This window comes from Euprymna scolopes, chromosome 24, assembly GCF_053919585.1.
Source record: "Euprymna scolopes isolate OS-2025 chromosome 24, ASM5391958v1, whole genome shotgun sequence".
In the NCBI taxonomy this organism is placed as follows: domain Eukaryota; kingdom Metazoa; phylum Mollusca; class Cephalopoda; order Sepiida; family Sepiolidae; genus Euprymna; species Euprymna scolopes.
The window spans coordinates 58,004,093-58,026,196 of record NC_136505.1 but is presented as its reverse complement, the minus strand read 5'-3'; the positions used below and the strand labels follow the sequence as shown (position 1 = coordinate 58,026,196).

The window sequence follows — 22,104 nt, the reverse complement described above, 5'->3', positions numbered from 1 at the left end:
CAAAAGGTTCGATTTTTAGGAAGAAAAGCTAGTATTAAAAATGAGGAAGTGTCGGCGCTTTAAACTGAGGTATCTCCCCGTGGCGTGTGCTAAAAATCCAAACAAAATTTTTTAAAATTCAAAGATGTCTATCTTCAACGTGCATAAAAACGTGTTTTTCCGCTGTAAAAAACCCCAAAAAAACTACTCGATCAAATTTAGTGGAATTTTTTTCGGAGATCTTCAGTTCAAAACGGATACGTACCTTTTCTCGATATTTTCATTTTTATTGTCTTGATTAAACTGTACAAGTATCAATTAAAGTTTAAAGGTAAAAATTAAGTATTATGAATTATTTGTGCTCATAAGCAAAAGGAGAGAGAAATTAATTTTTCAGACGCGACGATCCCGTATCAAAGAACATTTGAACAAAATCCTGTTTGTTTGCTGTTCGTTTGAAGACCTAATTGTATAAATATGCAGCAGTTGAATACAATGTGATACTCAAAACGAGTAGCTGGTTGTTATTCTTTTGTCATTCATTAGGCACCACGTTGTTAAAGGTCTGACCCAATCTGCTTGCTAATATCCCAGTTGTTTGTTCGCCATGTCTGCAGAAGCCGAAAAGTGTAGCAATGATGGCGATCACAACGAAAAACCACCGTTTCCTTCTTCTCCTTTATACAACAGTAGATTAGACGGGAATGGTAAAAATAAAAACAAAATTTATTGCACTCGCTGTCCAAGCCTGGTCCTCACTCCGGGAAATGGAGGATTCATTCGGAAAAAGGTAAACACAAATTTCGGTGCTAGTGCAGCAGAGAGTGATCCGCGCTATTTTTTAAATCGTATTTCCAAGTTTAATTAAAGTTTTATGATATATTTTTTTATTCAATTGTAAGGTTGAAGTATATAATAGGTACAAAACACCCTCCCCTCCCCATGTTAAGAATGGCTTTTTAAAATAATAACGTTATTATTTAGGTCCGGATCACTCTCTGCACTAGTACCCAAATTTCTTAAATATCAATTGTGGGTGGGTCCGTTAGTTTATTTTCATCGCTTGTCCAGAATATGAACGAAAATCGAAATATTGAATTTCAAGTAAAATCAATACCTAATTGTCATGTCAAAATTAGTAAAATATCAAAAATTACGAAAAATAATGAAGCAGAAAATTATTATTAATGAAAAGTTTTCGAAATAAATTGTAAGCTTTACTTAAATAATAAACCAAATAGTTCTCGTGATAGAAAGGAATTTAGCTAGTCTGTCTTGTTACATTTAAAAAAAAAAAAAAAAAGGTTAATATGCTCCATTATACTAACTTAGGGCGCCTCCTCATCATTTTTCGATAAATCGACTACTTTGTAGATTTCCAGGTATCCTGAAAACGAATATTGCTGGGAAAATTAGCGCAGATTAATAGTTTTCGAGGTGTATTTTGTAAATGTAAATCACTGGCGGCCATGTTTGAACGGGCATCATATGAATGAGGCAAAACCTCAGTTTTTTTTTTGTTTCTTTTCAGAGCAATTTCCGAAAGCCGTTCTTAACATAGTGAGGGTGTTTATTCCGAAAGCCGTTATTAACATGAGGGGGCTGGGGAGTGGTGTTTATTCCGAAAAACATGTTCTTATTTTCAATCTTCCCATTTTAAGAATGGCTTCCAGAATAAACAGGTTGGACAACCAACCAGTGACCGAATTTTCTTGAAAGTAGTTTGTTTGGTGAACTTAGAAATGACGTTGAATAAACGTTTTCATTTCACGGTTCGTCTGCGCATGCTCACTGAACCATTTCATTGAAACAACAAAGATGGCGGCCAATTCAAACTACTAGAAATTGCATTGCATAAAACAGGTATTTATATCTCGAAAAACTATTTGTCTGCACTAATTTACCTTGCGATATTCGTTTTCAACATACCCGAAAATCTCGAAAAGTCGTCATTTTTTAAAGAAAATGTTGAGGCGTATTCAGTTGGCGTAACGGAGCAGATCTCGCCATTAAAAATGAGTGATAAAAATTTGAATAATTAGATCCACTGTCTTTCGAAGCTTATAACTACTTGAAAAATGTAATTTAAACCCTATTTTGTTTTTCAATAAAAGGAGCAAAGACAATATTTTAAAATAATAAAAGGTTTATTAGAAAAATATGCAATTTTTTTTTAATTAGTTTTCTTTCAAAAAGATTTCAAGAAATTCAACGAATTTTAACTTACTTCAAATATAAAAAATATATATAAATTCCAAAAAATCACTTACCTATAAAAAATAATAATCAATGGGTGCTTCCATTCTTCATTGTTAAGAATTTGTCCATATTTATATTTTATATTCCATGTAATTTTTAAATGAAATAATTTTTTAAGCAAGGATTCAAAAAGACTGCGATTTTAAATTGTCATTTGAGAGGTTCACAACGGAGTTGCCTTTCTTCCAGTTGAAAAATATGAAGGCCAAAAACCTCCATAATTAATTATTTCAAAAACGTAAAAACAACATATTAGACCAAATATATTTCAAAAGTATCCCGGTAGTAACTATAAAGAAACAAACATTTGAAGTGATCTCCCCTTTCAATTTCTGACATGTTTGCTGTCAACAACCAATTTAGTCCATAATGGGTCACCGTAATTGAAAAATGATTACATTTCACTCATCAGTTGAATAATTAAGTTTATACACAAACCCGCCGACAAATTTTCCATTTTTTTTTTATTCTCTTAAAGAATTACACGAGTTTTTGATTTTAAATATTTTATTTCTTCTTTATGCGATGAATTTTTTTTTTTTTTTTTTTTTTTTTTTAAATCTAAAAAAAAAAAAATTAAGATTGATTGAAATAGAAAAAATTGATGTATGTGTCCAATTTTTACAGGACAATATTTTCAAAATATGAGGTTTCACTTAAAAAAAAATCAACATGGTTTTTAAAAAAGGTTTTAAACTTTTGACTTTACAGGTAAATTTGCACGTAACTATTCTTTTGTTTTTGTTTTAAATTAGATTATTTTATTTATTGATCTTTTATCTTCAATTTGTGATATATAAACCTTTGGTGAGAAAATTATTTTCTTTTTAATAGACATTTGCAAATGAGGGGGGGGGGAATTAAAAAAAAACAAAAAACCTTTGTCTAAAATATTATATTCGGTTTTTTGGAAAGAGCATAAAATTTCACATTAAATTTTGATAGATTACGTAGAAAAAATGGCTGCATGAACATGCACATGCACTTCATAAAGTTTTTTTTTTTAAATAAAAAATATTTCTATTTTTTAAAAAACTTTAATAGTTTATTTTGGAAGTATATTCCATAAAGAAATTAAACAACCCACTTTAAAAGAAGAAATTGGGACTTTTGTATATTCGCAGTTTTGTGTTAAGGGTGTCAAATTCCCCCAAAATTCTGACACACCTAACGGAGCATGGACCAATTGATCGTGAAATCGTTGAAGGTACATGTTTTCTGTAATACAGTGATATGTTACTAATTATCAATTGACAATTAAGTAGATATCATTGGTTTTTATGCAAATTCAATTTTCTGACTTTTGATTTCCGTTCTTTTTCTGATAATGCATTTTTTTCGTGTTTGTTGAGATAGTCGACAAATGGATTTTTTTTTTTTAATACTAGCAGGGCTGCTGTGGGGTTTTTTGGAGGTGTAAAAGAATGAAAAAAAAAAGTGGCAGTAGGCAGACAGGTTTGAACCCGTGATGCGAAAGTGGAAAACCTGAGATCTTACCGCTGTGCTACGATGACAAAGGAAGTGAAAAGTGTTTAAATTTAGCGATGTCAATGAAAAGCTGTTGACTCACTGATAATTAGGTCAGGAGTCGGCAAAGAAATGAAAGTGCCTGGGGCCAGTCTCTCGTGGTATTTATTTTCTTCACCACGAGGCCGTTCCCAGCTCTCAAGTGTCAAATGAATAATAATTGTCTGATATGAGGGGTTTTCCACCCAGTGATCAAAGCTAATTGCTTTCTGGATGTTCCCGGCACGAAGCCAGAAAATACCTTTGTTTTTTTTATATGAAAGACATGCGAGAAGGCAGAATAGCGGGAATTTTAAGATAAAAGTCACTCAAATAAAAGATAGAGACGACCTCCTTTTGTAAATTGGAGATATTATAATCTAGGAAGTATATAAAAAGTTGTAAGATGTGGTACCCCCTCCCCGGAGCTCCCGACCCCCCGAGCAAGATAAGAAGCAAGTAGTTTTCCATATATTAAACCACAAAACTTTGACTTGGCCACCCCTGATAACATATAGAATTACATTTCTTAATATCTGGAAAGCTACTTCTTTGCGTCAAAAATATGCGCACTTGCGTGTATACAAATGGTCACCACTGATAACATAAGGAATTACATGTATCTGTATATAGATTTTTGTTTATTTTTGTTTTTCAATTTCCTCGTATCTTTATTGAAAGATGAAAGCAGAAAAAAAACAAAAACCTTTTAGCCTATAACCAAACAAAATTGCCCCCCCCCCCCACTAGGTGGCCAGAAAGTGGTTGCTCATTTTAAGTTAAATTTGCATTGAAAAGTGATCACCCATTTTTTTTTAAAAAGTAATTTTGTCATATCAAGAGAACTATTTCTCTGCTACGGAAACAGTTAACAGATTCGTCATCTACAAAAAAATATACATATTTCTATATGAACGTGAAACGGGCCTTGAAGTAAAATTTTATCATTATTTATATTTAAATGTAATTTTTATGGAAAACCGAGTAAAATTGAATTTTTCTTAGATGTTTTAAGGTAGACGGAAAACAGTTCACACACACAGAGGACATAACTCTGAACCCTTATTTTACATTACATTTGAATGCTGACTTAACATTTTCTCCTATAGTAATGGACTTTATTTTAATCAGTTCTACACACTGAAATTTTGTAATTTTTGGATATATTACTATTTTCGACATGACAATTAAGTATATCATATTGTTTTTGCTTAAAACGACATTTTTTTTTTTTTAAATTGATCTGTTTACTCTCTCAACAAGCACCCTTTTTTTCCTACTGAAAATATAGATATGTCATAAATAAAACAATATTATTTACTTTTGAGTGGGTGTGAAAATGACTTTTGATGGTCCTGTTACACCCACATCATATACATCTAAAAAAAAAAATATCTTGTATTGCCATCCACACTGGGGTTAGTAGTAGGTTAAACCAAGGGCATGCATGTTTTCTGTGGTTAGTATTCTTTTATACTAAAATTTGATCAGTAACAGTTATGGGTAAAAGTACGCTGGTTGACCACCTTTAAGAAGCTCGGTATTTGTTGTTGAATGTATTCTGCTTTTGGGTTAATTATTTAGAAACTTATTTATTTAACATGGGGAGAGGAGACTATTTTATAACTATTCTGTACTTTAACCTAACAATTTAATCCCAAATTCTTAAACGTAAGTCTTCTGGTGGTCAACCAGCACACTTTCACTCACTTATGAATTCATATAGCATGGAGGGCTCTGGTTGGCACGGTCAAAATGGAAGGAGGAAGTAAGCATTTTTTGACAGTCTCTCTTTAAAAATCTACCAAAAAGCAAGTAATTATCCAATCAATAAAAATTTTTCACCAATTATTAAGTGAAGAATGGACTTTCTAACAGTGTACTTTTTTTTTTTTTTTTCATAATCGATATTATATATATATATATATATATATATATGTATATGTATAGTTTGCCTACCCCTCCCCTCTTTATTTCTGGTTAAAAATATACTTAAAATAATCAGCTGAAACTGAACAAAATATATTGTATTGTGGGAATGGTGAGGATTGTAGATAAAGCAAAAAAAAAAAAAAAATAGCTGTGAATGTGTCTGATTTTAGGGTTAAAAATTCGAATTTTGAATGTGTTCAATTTTTCATCTTTTGTGGTTTGAAGTGTGAAATTCATTGAATTTGTTAATAGTAATTCTTTCAGATTACCAAAAAGAAAAAATATATATTTTTTTTATTTTGATGAAAATCACTACTTTTAAAAATAAATTTAATTTCCTTTTAGTGGGCCCAATATTGTTAATATATCATTAAATAGGAAATGCTTTGAAGAATCGATACCAAAAAAGAAAATCGATAATTTCTTTTGGCAATTTGTTGTTACGTTATATTACCTCACCTATGGTAAACCATAAAGCCTACAAACAATTGTTTGTATTTACAAACAGTTGTTATCTACCCTTTTTCCGTTTCATTGTGACTTTGGCTTGACTTAGTTTAAAGTGTGGAGGACTTGCATCTACTGTCATCCAGAAACACTTAGTCCTGATGGCAAGACAGGGTCAAGATGACCTAGGTATAGGCGTTGTCTCCAACACCTACCGTGCCTAGCATTTCCAAAATGGTCACCTATCTGGTACTGGCCAGCCTCAATGTTGCTTAACTTCAGGGGTTATGTAGGCAACAAATATAATGCTTATGAAAAAGAATTAAACTCTTATGAAGTTGATTCTTTACTTAATCATCAAAGCAAACATTAAAAATTAATGGAAATTTACAGGACTAATTGAACTTCATTTACTCCTGTAAAGGCTACCGTAGTTTCTCCAAACTATCATTAGATTTTGGATTTTTTAATTTCGCCACGCGAAATCTATACAATGAGATAAAAAATGGAATTATTTGAAATTCAGGTACTTATGTTATATTTTCGCATATTCTTATAGCAAATCATCCTAAATCTAATTTAAACAAAAAAAAAAAAAAAAAAATTGATTCAGTGTTTGGTGTTTTTTGGAAATTTTAAAATTGTATTAAAAATAATAGAAAAAGTTTTATATTATTCTTTTCATATGATAAAATTGAGGCTTTTATTTTTCTGGAAAAAAAAAAGTTGCTCAAGAATAATGGATTTTAATAGGTTTTAATTAAAAAAAAAAAAAAAAAAATTGGTTTTTCTTCCATTTTTGCTGTGCCTATACTTATGCAAAATACAGACTGTGCTATTTTTATTTTTTATTTTTTGGAGTGGCGATAGGATTTTCAAGTTAAATTCAATTTTGTTGGGGATTTTGCAGTATAGACAACAAAATGAATTTGTCAAAAAACAAATGGATGCTTATGCAATTATGTTACCGTGCTATTTAAAAAAATTTTTTTTTTTTTTTAAATATTTTCAAGTTGATATTTAGTTCTCTCCCACTGCAAAAACTTAGACACCAGGGTCAGAAAATGGGATAATAGTATTTTCAAGTTAAATTCAAGTTTTATGATATATTTTTTTTTACTAAATTGTTAGGTGAAAGTACAGAATAATTACAAGACACCCTCCCATCCTCATGTTAAGAATAGCTTTTGTTATTTCAGCATGGTAACATAAGTGCATAAGTACCAACAAATGTATAACAAATGTTACCAAAGGCAATATAAGTTAGTCTTTTATCCTCCTTGATAAGTTTTATGTGATTTTTAAGGCAATTTGGAATTTTAATCCTTGGTCTAAGGGAGATAACTCTATTTTACTAAAGTAGTTGAAAAAAAAAATTTTCTTACAGTTACTTGAATATTTTGTCTAAGAAAAATTACAATAATGTTGCATTTTACATTTTTTTATTTTTTTTTTTATTAATGTTATAAAACTTTGCTATATTATATAAAGTAGTTGAAAAATGAATCCTTTGTCTAATTCTTAGTAAAATACACTTTACCCCCCCCCCTTGGACCAACAAGTTGATAAAGTAAAAATGCAAATCTCTTGTGTGATGTTATGATACAACATAAACCAGTTACTTGTGACATGGAATTAAAGATGGCTCATGAGGTAAAAAGAAATTTTATCCCTGGATGAAAGATGTGAAGACACGTGAAAGTGGTTTGGTTTGTGTTTGTTTACCAGGCTTGTTTCAGAAAGTGTGGAAGAACAACTGAAAAAAAGTTGAACAGATCAGACTTGTTGGTGGGCAAAAGATTCTCCAAATATAAGGTGAAATGTTAGTGGAAGGACGATGGTGAGAAGTGTATCAAAGAAAAGCAGAAATCGACGGAATCGGTGGGGAAAAAGTTTAATGGATAAGGAAAATGTGTCTGATGGTAAAGAGGACTGTAAGAATCTATAAAGCAAAAGTGGAGGTTGAGCAAGCTAGGTTTCTAGATATGCTGCAACAGGATATTTAGCATAGTTAAACAGATAAAGGTAAATATGGATATTGTTGGAGAGAAGTGCATTAAAAATGACGATGGGTTGCTAGTAACAAATGGAAAGAACACAAGTGATGCTTAGAAATTACTGAATACCCAGTTTTCATAGGAGAGATAAAATAATAAAAACAATAACCACTCGCATTGTAATTTGGTTTCGAGCTGTTTTTTCATATTTTCATTAACTGATGCTTCAGATCTATTTATATTGCATCTAATATATATCTCTATAAAAGTGAAATTGTCTGTGTGTCTACATTTCCCTACCAAACTACTCAGTCTACAGACTCGAGACTTGGCATAAGAGGTATTGAGATTTGGGAAAATCTTTTTAATCGCTTTTCAGCCGGAAATTTGGCTGTCAATGTTCAATGATGTGATCTTTGAAACTTCTACCAAACTCCTCTGCCAATTTTGGGTCTAAACACTTGAAATTTTAGATGTAGGTTACTTGGACATGGATCAAAATTTTAATTTGATTTGAGCCCAAAACAAACGTTAAAGAGTCAAAATTGGGGTCAAAGTTAAAAAAAAAATTGACCTCTGCAGTTTCTACCAAATTATTCAGTCAATTTTGGGTCTAAACTTTTGAAATTTTACATAAAGTGTATTCAGACATAGGGCAAGCTTTTTAATGGGTTTTGGCTGAAAATTTGGCTGCCAAGAGGTCAAAGTTCAAAAGATTTTACCTTTGTGGTCTCTAGCAAACTATTTAGCCAATTTTGGGTCTAAACATTTGACATTTTACATAATGAATCTTCAGACATGCAGCAAGCTTTTTAATCAGTTTTTGGGTGAAAATTTGGCCGCCAAGAGGTCAAAGGTGAAAGAATTGACCTTAGCAAACTCTACCAAACTCCTCTGCCAATTTTGGGTCTAAGCAGTTGAAATTTTAGATGTAGGTTACCTGGACATGAGTCAAACTTTTTAATATATATATATATTCACATGAAGTTATGAACAGTATATAGGGGCAGAGCAAAGCCAGGTTGAACTGCTAGTATATATATATACTAACATGGGTGCCCGGCGTTGCCCGGGTGTTTGTAAGTGTGTGTTGAGCAAAAAAAAAAAAAAGTGGTAGTAGGAAGGCAGGCTCGAACCTGTATCGTGAAGGAGGAAAAGAACTGGGGAAAAAACGTGATTTCTTTGCTGTTACAACCACCGCCAAACTGGAAGTGGTGTAGGTTTAAATTAAGGCTAGACAATCGAAAAGAGGGGATGACTTTCTAAAATATCGGCGAAAAAAGCGACCCCTTCCTAAAGAAAAGTGCCCAGTTGAGGGTGAATAAAATGTTTTTAGCCAATTTTTCGGTATTTGTCATCTGAAGGGTTGAGCTTCAAAACGATACTGATCTTGTGAAAATCCGTCGCCTTTGTCGAAAGTTTTAGGCAGACATGCAAACATACATACATAGATTTATATATTTGTAGCTCAAATTTTCGACCCAAACCAATTAAAAAGCTTGCCCTATCTCTGAATACCCTTTATGTAAAATTTCAAATGTTTAGACCAGAAATTGTCTGAGTCATTTGGTTGAGACCGCAGCGGTAAAAATATTTTTAAACTTTGACCCCTATTATGACCCCTTAAGATTTATTGTTTTGGGCTCAAATAAAGTTATTTAGATCCATGTCCAAGGAACCTATATCTAAAATTTCAATTGTTTATACCCAAAATTGGCGGAGTAGTTTGGTAGAGTTCTCAAAGGTCAAATCGTTGAACTTTGACTCCTTAACAGCTAAATTTCTGGCCGAAAACGGATTACAAAGATTTTCCCAAATCTCAGTACCTTGTATATCAAATTTCGAGTGTGTAGACTAAAAATTGATGGTTATTGTGTCAGGAAATGTACAGACACTTTTATATATATATATATATATATAGTATGTATGTATGTATGTGTGTGTTTGGGTAAAATGTTTTTCAGTTATTTCACTCTTTGTATACCAATCCTTTTTATTCAGAAGCTCAATGTATGTTAAATATTACAACAGAGCACATGTAAAAGAATAACTATATCGTTACATTCCAAGATCCAAATATTTTTTTCATGTAAAACAGCTCCTCCAGCATGTTAAAATTTCCGTACATTTTTTACAGATCCGTTTCGTTATGCACAAACAAATGTTTATTATGTCAGTACCGTCTCTTTTCGATGGTAGTGTGTGTGTGTGTGTGTGTATATATATATATTAGACGGTCTTGCCTGTTAAAAACGGAAAAAAGTTATAGCCTATTAACTTATAATGAGAGCTTTATGCAAAATTAATGGCTGAATATCATTAAATTTGTGCTTATTTTTGCATTAATCCATATTATTTCTTGACTGTACATCAGATATCATAATACTTAGTTTGCTGCACCTAAAAGTCCGTACAAAATTTGAACCAGATGTCTGAAAAAAGTGGAATGGACAGACAGACTGAGAAACACAAATTATATATATATATATATATATATATACTAGCAGTGGGCACCCAGCCTTGCTCGGTTATAAAAATATGCTTAAATATATTTTAATTCATGCAGATTTTGTATTTATTACAGAGCCAATTCTCTACTGAATATTGTATCTAATATATAGTACTGATGACAAAAGTTTTTTAAAAAATGACTTGGGTGCTATCAGCTAGAATCGAAACCAAAATACTTAGTGCTCCAGCCGTGTTCCCTACTGTTTTAGCTATAAGAAATATATATAAGAAAGATTTAAAATTAAACCACTTTATGCTATGGATTAATGTGGGCATGCGCAAAAGTAATAGAAATATATCAGGAAGTTTAAATGAGCAGTTTGCATAAATTAAAATGCAAACTGTTCACTCATCTTCCTGTACGTGTTATTCATCCAAACAAAGATTTTACTTGTTATATAAACCATCTTTTATGTATGATTACTATTTCCTGTTAATTTCAGTGTTATGTGACCAGTAGTTTAAGAGTTTATCAAATATTAAATATTTTATCACACACATGTACATACATCTATTGCTTTATTCATATAGATTATGAAAAATATGGAAATAATATTCCAATTGAGTTCAAATTCAAATTTATAGACATGCAGGATGGAAATGCACTTCTGACGATCACTTACCATGAAAGTGCAGTGAACTGTTAAGATAAGTTCCTTTAAAATATTTAATAATGTTATATGTAGTCATCCAGACTGTTTTGCTGTATCACAGCTCTTCAGTTTGGCTAGACTAGCAAGCGTTTCAAACCAGGATTGAAATTCAACTCTTGAGCTGACAGTCAGTGCTTCTAGTGTCTACACTATCATCCGACGTCTGCTGAATGCAAGTGAAATCTCAATAAATATGTGTATATATCTACCTTATACTTTATATTTTATATGTCTACTTTTAGTATTAATTTCTTATTCCTGCATTCTCATTTCCAATCTAATTGTTATTAAGCCAGTTTTTATCTATATTTGCATTTTGTATTATTCTGGCTCTTCTCTTCTAATGAGAAGCATTTAACTTAGAAATAGCATGGCCTAAAGAATTTATTTCCTTTTTTTTCTTCCTCTTAGTTTTTTTTTATTGTTCTGATGTTATAATAAAGTTATGTAACTTTTATAATTCATCTTTTACTTATATATATACTAGCAAGGCCACCTGGCGTTGCTCGGGATCGTATAAGACAATGAGAAAAGTTTTGAATATACCTGTTATTCTTAGAATTGTGGAAGTTTTTATGTTTATGTATCATTTGGCATCTTGAGCAAAAGAATATTTTACCTACCCTAGGACGGGTATTACACAACATATGTATGGAATAATTGTACCTTCCCTGGGACAGAAAACTTACAGCACGTATGTGGAAAAAAATTCCTTACCTAGGGCAGGTAATGTGCAACACATTTAAAATTATTTACATAATTTTCTGTATGTCACGGGTACGAGTTTGTTTGTTTTTACATCAGAGTGCTATAGTGAAGAAGCACTACATTTTTTTCATATAAATGTTATGCTACTTGAATATATTACATGATTTTCGATTTTGATAACTTATGTACGTCACAGATAAGAATTTGTTTTTCATATGGGTGCTTCACTGTATAAGTACCTTATTTCCTGGGTAGGATACGGTAGAAGTACATTTTTTCCTAATGTAAAAATGAAAGAACTCGATACTTTTAAGTAATTTTCTGTTGTGCTAAATTTTCTGTGCGTCTAGAGTAGGAATTCGTTTTTCATCTGGGTGCTATAGTGAAAAAGCACCTTATTTCTCAGTTAAGTCATGCTATATATATATATATATATATGTGTGTGTGATTTTTGGTTTTCCTAACTTTTATGCACATCACAGGTAGGATTTTCTTTGTTTTTTCATATGAGTACTATACTGCACAAGTACCTTATTTCTTGGGTAGGATAATGTACAAGTACCTTCTTTCTAATATATAGATGAAACTACTCAATGATTTTACATAGTTGTGCAAACTTTTCTGTATGTCATAGGTCAGAGTTTTTTATATTAGAGTGCTATATAAAAGAAGCACCTTATTTCTTATATAAATGTCATACTACTCGAATATATTACATAATTTTCAGTTTGGATTACTTTTATGTACGCCACAGGTAAGATTTCCTTTGTTTTTCATATGGGTACTATACTGTACAAGTACCTTATTTCTCGGGTAGGATACTGTATAAGTACCTTTTTTCTAATTAAAAAATGAAAGAACTCTATACGATTATGTAATTTTCTGTTGTGCTAAATTTTCTGTACGCCAGAGTTAAGAATTTGTTTTTTTTTATATGGGTGCTATAGTGAAGAACCACCTTATTTCTCATATGTAAGTCATACTACTTGAATATTAAACATGATTTTCGGTTTTAATAACTTTTATATATGTCACAGGTCATATTTTCTTTGTTTTTACATATGAGTACTATACTACACAAGTACCTTATTACTTTGATAGAATTTCTTGTACACATAAACACATTAAAAAGTAAATGATCATTGTATGTGATTTTTGGAATATGACATCTATACAAATATACAAACATATATAATACATTAAATTTATAATGAGTTAATTAGTATAGGAGCGAATTCAAATAATACAAATATAGAATCAATATATGCATACTAATCATTCATAATGATCGGTTAATTAGTTTAGGAGTGAATCCAATGCATAAAAATAAACATATGCACATGATTAAAATTCATAATAATCGGTCAATTAGTTTAGGAGTGAATCCAATACATTAAAATATATAACCATATACACATAATTAAAATTTATAATGATCAGCTAATTAGTTTAAGAGTGGATCCAACACATACAAAACTATAATCATATAAACATATTTAAAATTCCTAATGATCCGTCAATTAATTTAGGAATGAATCCAAGACCTAAAACTATATGAACATATACAAATAATATTCATAATGATCGGTTAATTAGTTTAGGAGTAAATCCAATACAAATGCCATTACTTGATCTATTTACGTGATTTTTGGAATGTAATAAATAAGCTGATTTTGATTATGACATTTTCGTTACGTAAATCAAAAACATTCTTTTGTATATTTATTACATAGTATTTAAAAATGAAGAATATCAGAATGTGTAAAAACAAAAAAAAAAAGGGGGGGAATGATGGAGATCGAAACCGCAACACTTAATAAATCGGTCACGCTATCCGTGGTGCCAAAGACACAATCACTTTAAGAACGTTGTGAAATATCTTAATAAATACATTTCTCTTTTACTCTATGTACGCATGCATAAAAGGACCCTATTGTGCTATGCTCGTTAAGGTGTCATTGCTTTCAAGTTTGAACCCTTTTTTTGAAGCCCTTAGCAATTATTTTTAGCGATTAAACACCTAATAAAATTTTGCACCAAAAATGCAATCGTTTGAGCTATTGCACACCGTCCAACGATCATCCGTCTAGGAGAAGACACAATTTGAAAAACGGAGACAAACGCGCGCACACACACACACACACACACAGTGAGATTTATATATTAGATTTTCAGAAAGTTTAGATGAGTCATTGGTACTGTTGGTTTCAAACCTGATAATAGGTCCCTATATCAAGCTCTCTTTAGTCGATACTCACCAGTTTATAATTGAAAGTGGCAACATACACATACATTACAAGATTTCATGCAAATCTCGTCTTTTTTAAAAGCCTTAAATTTCAAATGATAAAACTTAAAAAAAAAAAAAAAAATGCTTATTTAATATTTTGGCTGCCAAAGAAAACAAGAAAAAGAACTTGTATATACTTAAATATTTCTGTTATTTATAATTCTAATATATATGAACTATTTATCACGTCACCTATGAAAAAATATGGTTTATTAAATTCATTAATTTAAAAAAATTTTCCAGTCTTAAACGGAATTGTTTTTATCCTAACTCAATTTCGAAACTAGTCTAAGAGAGATAACTTTCTAAAGGACTGATCGATTTTACAAAAAAAAAACAACTTTTAAATCTAGTATTTTTTAAGCCTAATTCGAATGGATAATTATTTTTTAACTTTATTCTTTTTCTACATATATACTATATAACACATACTTATATTCTCCTTCAACCACCTTTTATTTAATATGGGTCAGGTGTAAATCTCTTAAATAGTCTGAAGAAACCTATCTTATATAAATTTTAATTATACTCCTCCAAATTTTGTTCTAAAAAAAACTAATCAGATTGGACAAATTTATTAAAATTAAATTAAAATTAAAATCCAAGTTAAAATTAATATTAACTCTAAATTTAAAATTAAATTTAAAATATAAAATTGAAAATCAATTTTAAAATTAAAAGTAAAAATTTGTATTTAAAAATTGAAATGTAGTCTTTGCATGGGATGTTGTAATGTATGTGTATGTTTCCACTTCCGGTTATAAATAGATGAATATTGGCTGAAGAGAGCTTGATATGGGGGCCTAAAATGGTTCCCTATTATCAGGTTTGAAACCGATGGTACTGATGACTTATCTCATCTAAAACTTTCTGAAAACAAAAATATAAATAACTCTTATTTTTATAAGTTTTCCTTATAATAGTGCACTCTGTTGGATCCTTTTTTCTAAAATATAACTGTGTGTGTGTGTGTGTGTGTGTGTATATAATTACTATAATAATTAAATACCTTCAGACACTAGTGTTTCATCCTTTCGGGAATCTTCAGTGCCGGGTGTCACAATTAACCAGTCGATAGATTCGAACCCGGCGACACAAGCCATCTATGGCTTGATTAGGAAGGACCGTATCCATTCAGCTACTGTTAACTGCGTGAAATAACATTGAAATTAAACATTCCATTTTTAAATGTTTTTTTATGTCAGTCAGAGTGATCTAATCATTATATGATGATCTATGCATAAGAACTAAATTGACGCACTTAATTCAACTGAAAGTGCTCAAGAATAAGAAACAAGTTTCTTGAAGGGACTGACATATCTATATAATGTTTAGATGTAATTTAATCACAGGACAGTGATTACATATGAATAAATAGCATGACATACTTATTTAGATAGCTCAATAGTGTAATATTAGAGCTATATATATTTTTGAATACACCACATTAATAGGGAGAGATACACAAGTATTTACTCATTTTGAAAAGTTTTTTTTTTATTGCTCACAGCATTGTCTAATTTTGTGAGCTGCAACAATTGTACGCAATATTGTAACCCATAAAAAAAACCTTTTTCAAAAATGAGTAAATACGTGTGTATCTATCCCCATTAATGTATCTTTTTTAAAAAAAAAAATACACACCTATATAAAGTTTGTGGAAATAGGTTTCTTCAATTATATTTCATATTTTATTTATCCCAATCTTTCAATTTAAGAAGCTCAATGTAATTACAGAGCATATAACAAATAAATGACAGTAGTCTACATTCCAAATTTCAAGATGTTGACCATCTTACCATTTATTCCTTTTAAGAATTGTGCGTGTCAAACATACTTTAAGGAATAAATGGTAAGATGATCAACATATTGAAATTTGGAATATAGACTTTGTCGTTTTTTGTTATATATAAGAGCCTACATGTCTGTCTCCATATTTTCAAACTCTATATCCCCTGAAACTAAAAGTTGCAGAGTGGTGTTAGGGATCTCAAATGATTGAGTGACAAGAAAAGTTGAAAACAACAAAAATATCAAGTTTTATGCAGACTACAAATATCGAAAGAATGTTTATAACTTCAATTCCCTCTATTCCTTACAGAATTTTCCGTTTGTTCCATTTTTGGCTTTTCTTCTCTTCTTAAAAATCAAACAAATAACAAGATTGTCACTGATTAGTCTTTCTACTTGAAAACTAAAGCCATTGTCATCGTTGTTAAATGTGCCAATTAAAAGAAAGCACCTTTTGTCATAAAAGTAATTACATCAAATGTCCACGAAGTGCATTTTCTTTTACTTAACTGTCGAAAGATTTATATTCACCTGAAATGGACAGTTGAACATCCAATACCTGTTCATTGTAATTAATTTGGCTAAAAGAAGGATTAATTGATTAGTAGATTAAAACCTGTTAATCTCCCTATGAGAAGGGTGGGGGAGGTGACCTATGACCTTGTCTTTTGGTTTCTGTCTAGTTTAAATGTCTGAAATGCAATGTATTGAAGCCCTATTTGCCAGCAGTTATTTATTTTATTATTCTCAGTCAGAATCACTTAACCTTTTTTATTTTTTTAATTTATTTTTTTTTTTTAAATTTTGTTCTAGCTGGGGATAGGGAATCCTATCAAATGCAGAAATTCACCCGATATCTCATTCAAACTGAGAGATCTTTTTAAGATTCTAACTATCCCTATAAGTGTAATTGTTTGCATCTCTTGCACTTGGTTCACCAGGTATATTTTCCGGGTAGATTTTGAAATTCTTTTTCACAAATCCGGTTGATCCTACAATTACTGATGATCTTTCTAAGATTCCAGTTTCTTTTCATGTCTTACATAAAACCTTGGTATATCATCATTTTTTGGCCCTGTCGGTGGGGCATTAGAATACGCCGACTGCGCCCCTGCAGAGGGTAAAAGTCCCTCAATGGGGGTCCTGGATATGACCTTAAACTATATTCAGTGGTGAGGCCCCAGCTTGTGGGCTTTGGGGAGTGTGGAGCCACCCTTTAATTACCATTGCTCCCAGATCCATTCTGACCCGGAGTGGTAGTATCTGTTAGGGTCCCAACTATGGGTTGAATAGAAACTGGCGTGAAAACAATAAATATATTCTATTAAAAAAAAATTTCTTCAAAATCTTTGAATTCGGCATTAAATAACCCGAAAAGGGTTGAGATGCCATAAAACAAAAACAACCAACCAAATCATCATTTTTTCCCTCTGTTCTTTTAATCCAGCATCATTGGAACACTAACTTACAAGGTTTCTTCTTTCTCTTTGTACCATACTTCCAAGTAAAGTAATAAATGCACCAACAATTCAACATGAATTTGGCAGGTGATCGGCTTCTGTATCCTTTTGTGTGTAAATTTCTACCACTCTTTCCCTAAATGCCAATTGAAGCACCATTTAATTTTTTCCAAATGAATTGAACCTTTTTTTTTTTTTTTTTTTTTACTATTATAAAAAGTTGTTCTGCTCAGATTGTGGAAAGCGAGTCAAGTGTGATTCAATTTTCTGTGGAACCTGTACACAAATGCAGTGGAATTGTGGATAGTTTGAGAGAATTTGTATGCAAGAAGCATAAAACAATGGAGATGGATGAGAACTCATAATCCAGATTGTGAAACTATTGAGTGTGTTGAGAAATTGGTGATATCAGTGGAGCACGGGGTGGAGTAAGTGCTAGTGTGATTACAAGAATTAGAAATGAATGGAGATAGTTCAGAAAACTTTTACCCTTACTAATATATATATATATATATATATATATAAATTATAAAACTCAAATGACCTTGTAACGGGTGTTGTAACCCAACATCCGGTTTACAACTTCCGGTTGTACATGCATACATAAACATAAACCCATAACAGCGTAAACAAATAAACACGAATTGCTGGACCGGTTTTATTCGAACAAACGGACGTCCTTAGAAAAGCGAATATCTTAAATTTATTGAATAAAAAACTTCAAGATATGGGAAGCAAACGCAAAACGTGATTACAAATAATACGTATAATCATCGACCTGTTTTATATATATGATGTATATCATACTAAATAATCAACGTGACAATAAACCGTATTGTTTTACTGTGTATGTTTTCAGCGTCCCAATTTTTTTTTTTTTTTCAATTTTAAATTATCCAAATAAACAATTGTTAATACTTTCTGCTTTTTTTTTTTTTTTTTACATTGTTCATTTCTGTATTACGTTTAAGTTATTTTAACGCAATTTTCTTACATCTACTTTAACTCTTTGACAACCATAAAAGCATTTTACAACGGCGATTTACCCACCGCCTTCCTTTTTTTTTTTTAAATTTATTCTCCATTTTTTTCTTCTACACTACCAACATAAATAAATAATTCCGAAAATGTTTTTTTAAATTGTGTTACAAATAATCAACGCGGCAATAAGATGTATTATTTTACTGTGTACGTTTTCAGCATCCCAATTGTTTTTTTTTTGTTTTTTTTGCGTTTAAATTAAGATATATCAAAATTTGAATTTAACTTAAAGTATTATGGTATCTGTTCAGTGCACATTTACTTATAAGTATCACAAATCACTTATAATTCAATGGTTGTAAGTTTTATTTTTTAAAAAATAAACAATTAGAAACAGAACAACTCATAGAAATCTATCCATATTCTTTTTTCATTTTAATATACTTTCATAGAAATGTTTATGTTAGAAAAAAATATTTTCTTTACATCACAAGTGTCACGCTCATACATTAATTCCATAGCTAATATAACATACTGACTCAACGGGTCGTCTAGTATGTGTGTGTGTGTGTGTGTATATATATATATATATATATATATATATATATATATATATATAATCAGGTTGATAAGAAAGTTCTTGCGGTTTTTAAACTTATAAATTTAGATGAACATGTCTCGGCTCAAACAAAAATTTATTGATCGAAATAAGCACCATCAGAATCAACACACTTTTGCCAACACAAAACAAGTGTATTTATCTCGGTAATGTTAAAATATTGCGTTTCGGTGCCGATGAATTCATTAAAAGCATTTTTGATATCGCTTAGGTTTTTTAAGCATTTCCTACAGAGAAAGTTGTCAAGATGCTCGAAAAACTGATAGTCAGTAGGTAAGAGATCTGGAGAGTATGGCAGATGAGGCAGAGTTTCGTAGCCTAATTTGTTCAACTCCTACAGGATCGGTTTAGCAACATGCAGTCGGGCATTGTCGTGGAGGAAAATTCGGCCTTTTCTGTTGAGTGATGCGGGGTGTTGTTGTCAAAGTTTCTGATGCATTTCATCCATTTGTTGACAGTAATTCCCGCCATAATGATTTTGTCATCATTCAAAAAACTAAGGGATAAAACCAGTCGCAGACCACCAAACAGTCAGCTTGACCTTCTTTTGGTGCAACTCTGGCTTCAGGGAGTATCGTGGAGCATCCAATCACTATGTTGAGTGTTGCTGGCTGTCATAAAGAACCCACTTTTCATCACCAGTCACAATCTAGTCAAGAAACGGTCGGGAAGATGACAGTATTTCTTCTGATTGTGGTTCAATTTGTGAGGCACCCATCCATTTATAAAGTTTTTTTATTTTTGTCTTTCCAATCTCTCGAGTGCTTGTAATCATGACTGGATTGGCTTTAACTAAGGCTCTTAATTGATCGCTGTGAACATTCGATGACTGATTACTATGATCATCATCTTCAAGATTCTCATTGCTAGCACAAAATTTCTTAAACCACTATTGTGCTGTGCGTTCAGTAGTGATTTCTGAGCAAAATGCTTTGCTGATATTGCAAGCTGTTTCAGCAGCTTTTCAGCCTAGCTTGAATTGAAATAAGAAAATTATGGAAATTTGCTTTTTTTTCCATCTTGTATTTAACGTTCTGAAAAGACATAATTGTTTTAAAACGATTGTAATTTAAACGATTGGATAGAGCGAATAACGGTCTTTAAAATGATAAAGTTATTATAATGAAAACTTACTTGAAAAGACATCATTCGAAATCAAAATTATAAAGTACGCAAGAACTTTCTCATCAACCTAATAATTAAGTGTGTTACTACTGTTAACAATACTCGTCACAGAACGAAGATATCATATTCTAAAAATCATGTGGGTTTTGCTAGTAAACGAAAATATTTAGTTGTCAAAGGTCAACTAAAGATAAATTTGTCCATAGAGCCCTGAATTTGTTAATTTTGCCATTTTTCTACAGTGACTCTATTTTTTTTTTTTTCATTGTAGTTTTCTCTTCCTTCTGACAAAGTAAAGAAAAGTGACCCTGAATCAGAAAAAGACAATAAAGATGCACCTGAGGAGACGATACATGACTGCTGGATGATTGAAAACATGTACGCTTTTGAAAACATTGGATTTTCTAACACAGTTGGGACAATCAAATACCTTGTGTGTGCTGACTGCGAATCTGGCCCAATAGGTTGGCATGACCTTAGCAATGGTGGCAAGATTTCATATTTATCTTGGGACCGAGTGAAACATTCCGAATCTTAACCAATAACCAGTCAGTTATTGATTATTTTTGTCAAACTTTTTGTCTTATTGCAGAATGTCTTTTGCTTTTTATGAAAAAAAAAAAAAAGTGGAAATTTGAGTCTGGGTATTTTTATTTTACAATCTTTTTAATGCCACCCAATTTTTTCTTTTAAATTTCCATAACAAATATATCAAATACTGCTGGAAACCTTGTCCTCACTTTCATTTAATTAAAATGAAAATTTAAAACAAAATGAAAGCAAAACAAAAAGAAACAAAGTTTCAACAAAGGGGAGAGTCAAATAAAAAAAACAAAAAAACTTGAAAACATCCAAATTCGTGATAAGATGAAAACAAGTTGGCAGTGGCATAATTAAAGAACCAATTTTTATTTCTAATTACCAAAAATGATTTTTTTTTTTAAATTTCTAATTCTTGTCTAAAATTTACAAAAACTCATAAAAAATAAAGAAAAATCCGTATGATGTACCTATTTGTGAAGAAATGGAAATATCATATTCCAAAAATAACATAAATTTATCAGGTAGTTTCATTTTTAAATAATAAAATCAAATTTTACGAGTATCCGAAAAGTGATTATCCCATCCTCCATTTTGAAAAATCTCTCAAGAAACAAGAGATAATTCAATAATACTTACGAGATTTATGTTGTAATGCTTATAAAGTCACATTAATTACTTAGAATCATTTTCTTTATAAAAAAAAATAAGACTATTTGATCAATTTACACGAATATTGGAATATATATATATATATATATATATATATATATATATATATATTTTTTTGTTATAGGTACAGATATTGTACAGATTTCTTTTATTTTTATTTTGTTAATATAGTGAATTCTAGGTAAGAACCAGATTTTTTTCATCTTGAAAAGTTGAATGGTTGTAAAATATGGACATTAAAAAGATATAAAGCAGTAACTTTATTATAATTTTTTCATAAAATGTTTTGAACCTTTTTTTGTAAAATTCCATTTCAGCAATTAAACTTTGCAATTCAGGGTCACATTTAACTCTCTTGATCCAATTGTAAATATGTATAAATATGTAACTTAATTGAAAATTAATTTTTAAAGATAATTTCCTTTTAATAAATTAAAATTATAAAAGAGATCGTCTCTACTTGCTTATCAGTTGAAAATATTACTGTAAACCAAAAATTATGGAAAGTTGAGTATGTTAATAAAAAAAATAAAATTAATTTACTATTTGAATTTTTATAAATGTCCACATGACATTCAGATCAAGCCAGCTTATAGAAAATTATCTCCCTTCTAATCTAAAAATTATGCGCATG

At 30.7% G+C, this 22,104-nt stretch overlaps 1 protein-coding gene across 1 annotated transcript; it reads left to right on the top strand.

The window, feature by feature from the left end:
- Positions 1 to 477: 477 nt before the first annotated feature.
- On the top strand, positions 478 to 21,305 carry LOC145246723 (guanine nucleotide exchange factor MSS4-like). Its single transcript, XM_080108472.1, has 2 exons — positions 478 to 769; positions 20,530 to 21,305. The coding sequence occupies exons 1-2, from the start codon at positions 587 to 589 to the stop codon at positions 20,794 to 20,796; spliced, it is 450 nt and encodes a 149-aa protein (XP_079964598.1). The 5' UTR covers positions 478 to 586; the 3' UTR covers positions 20,797 to 21,305.
- The last annotated feature ends 799 nt before the right edge of the window (positions 21,306 to 22,104 follow it).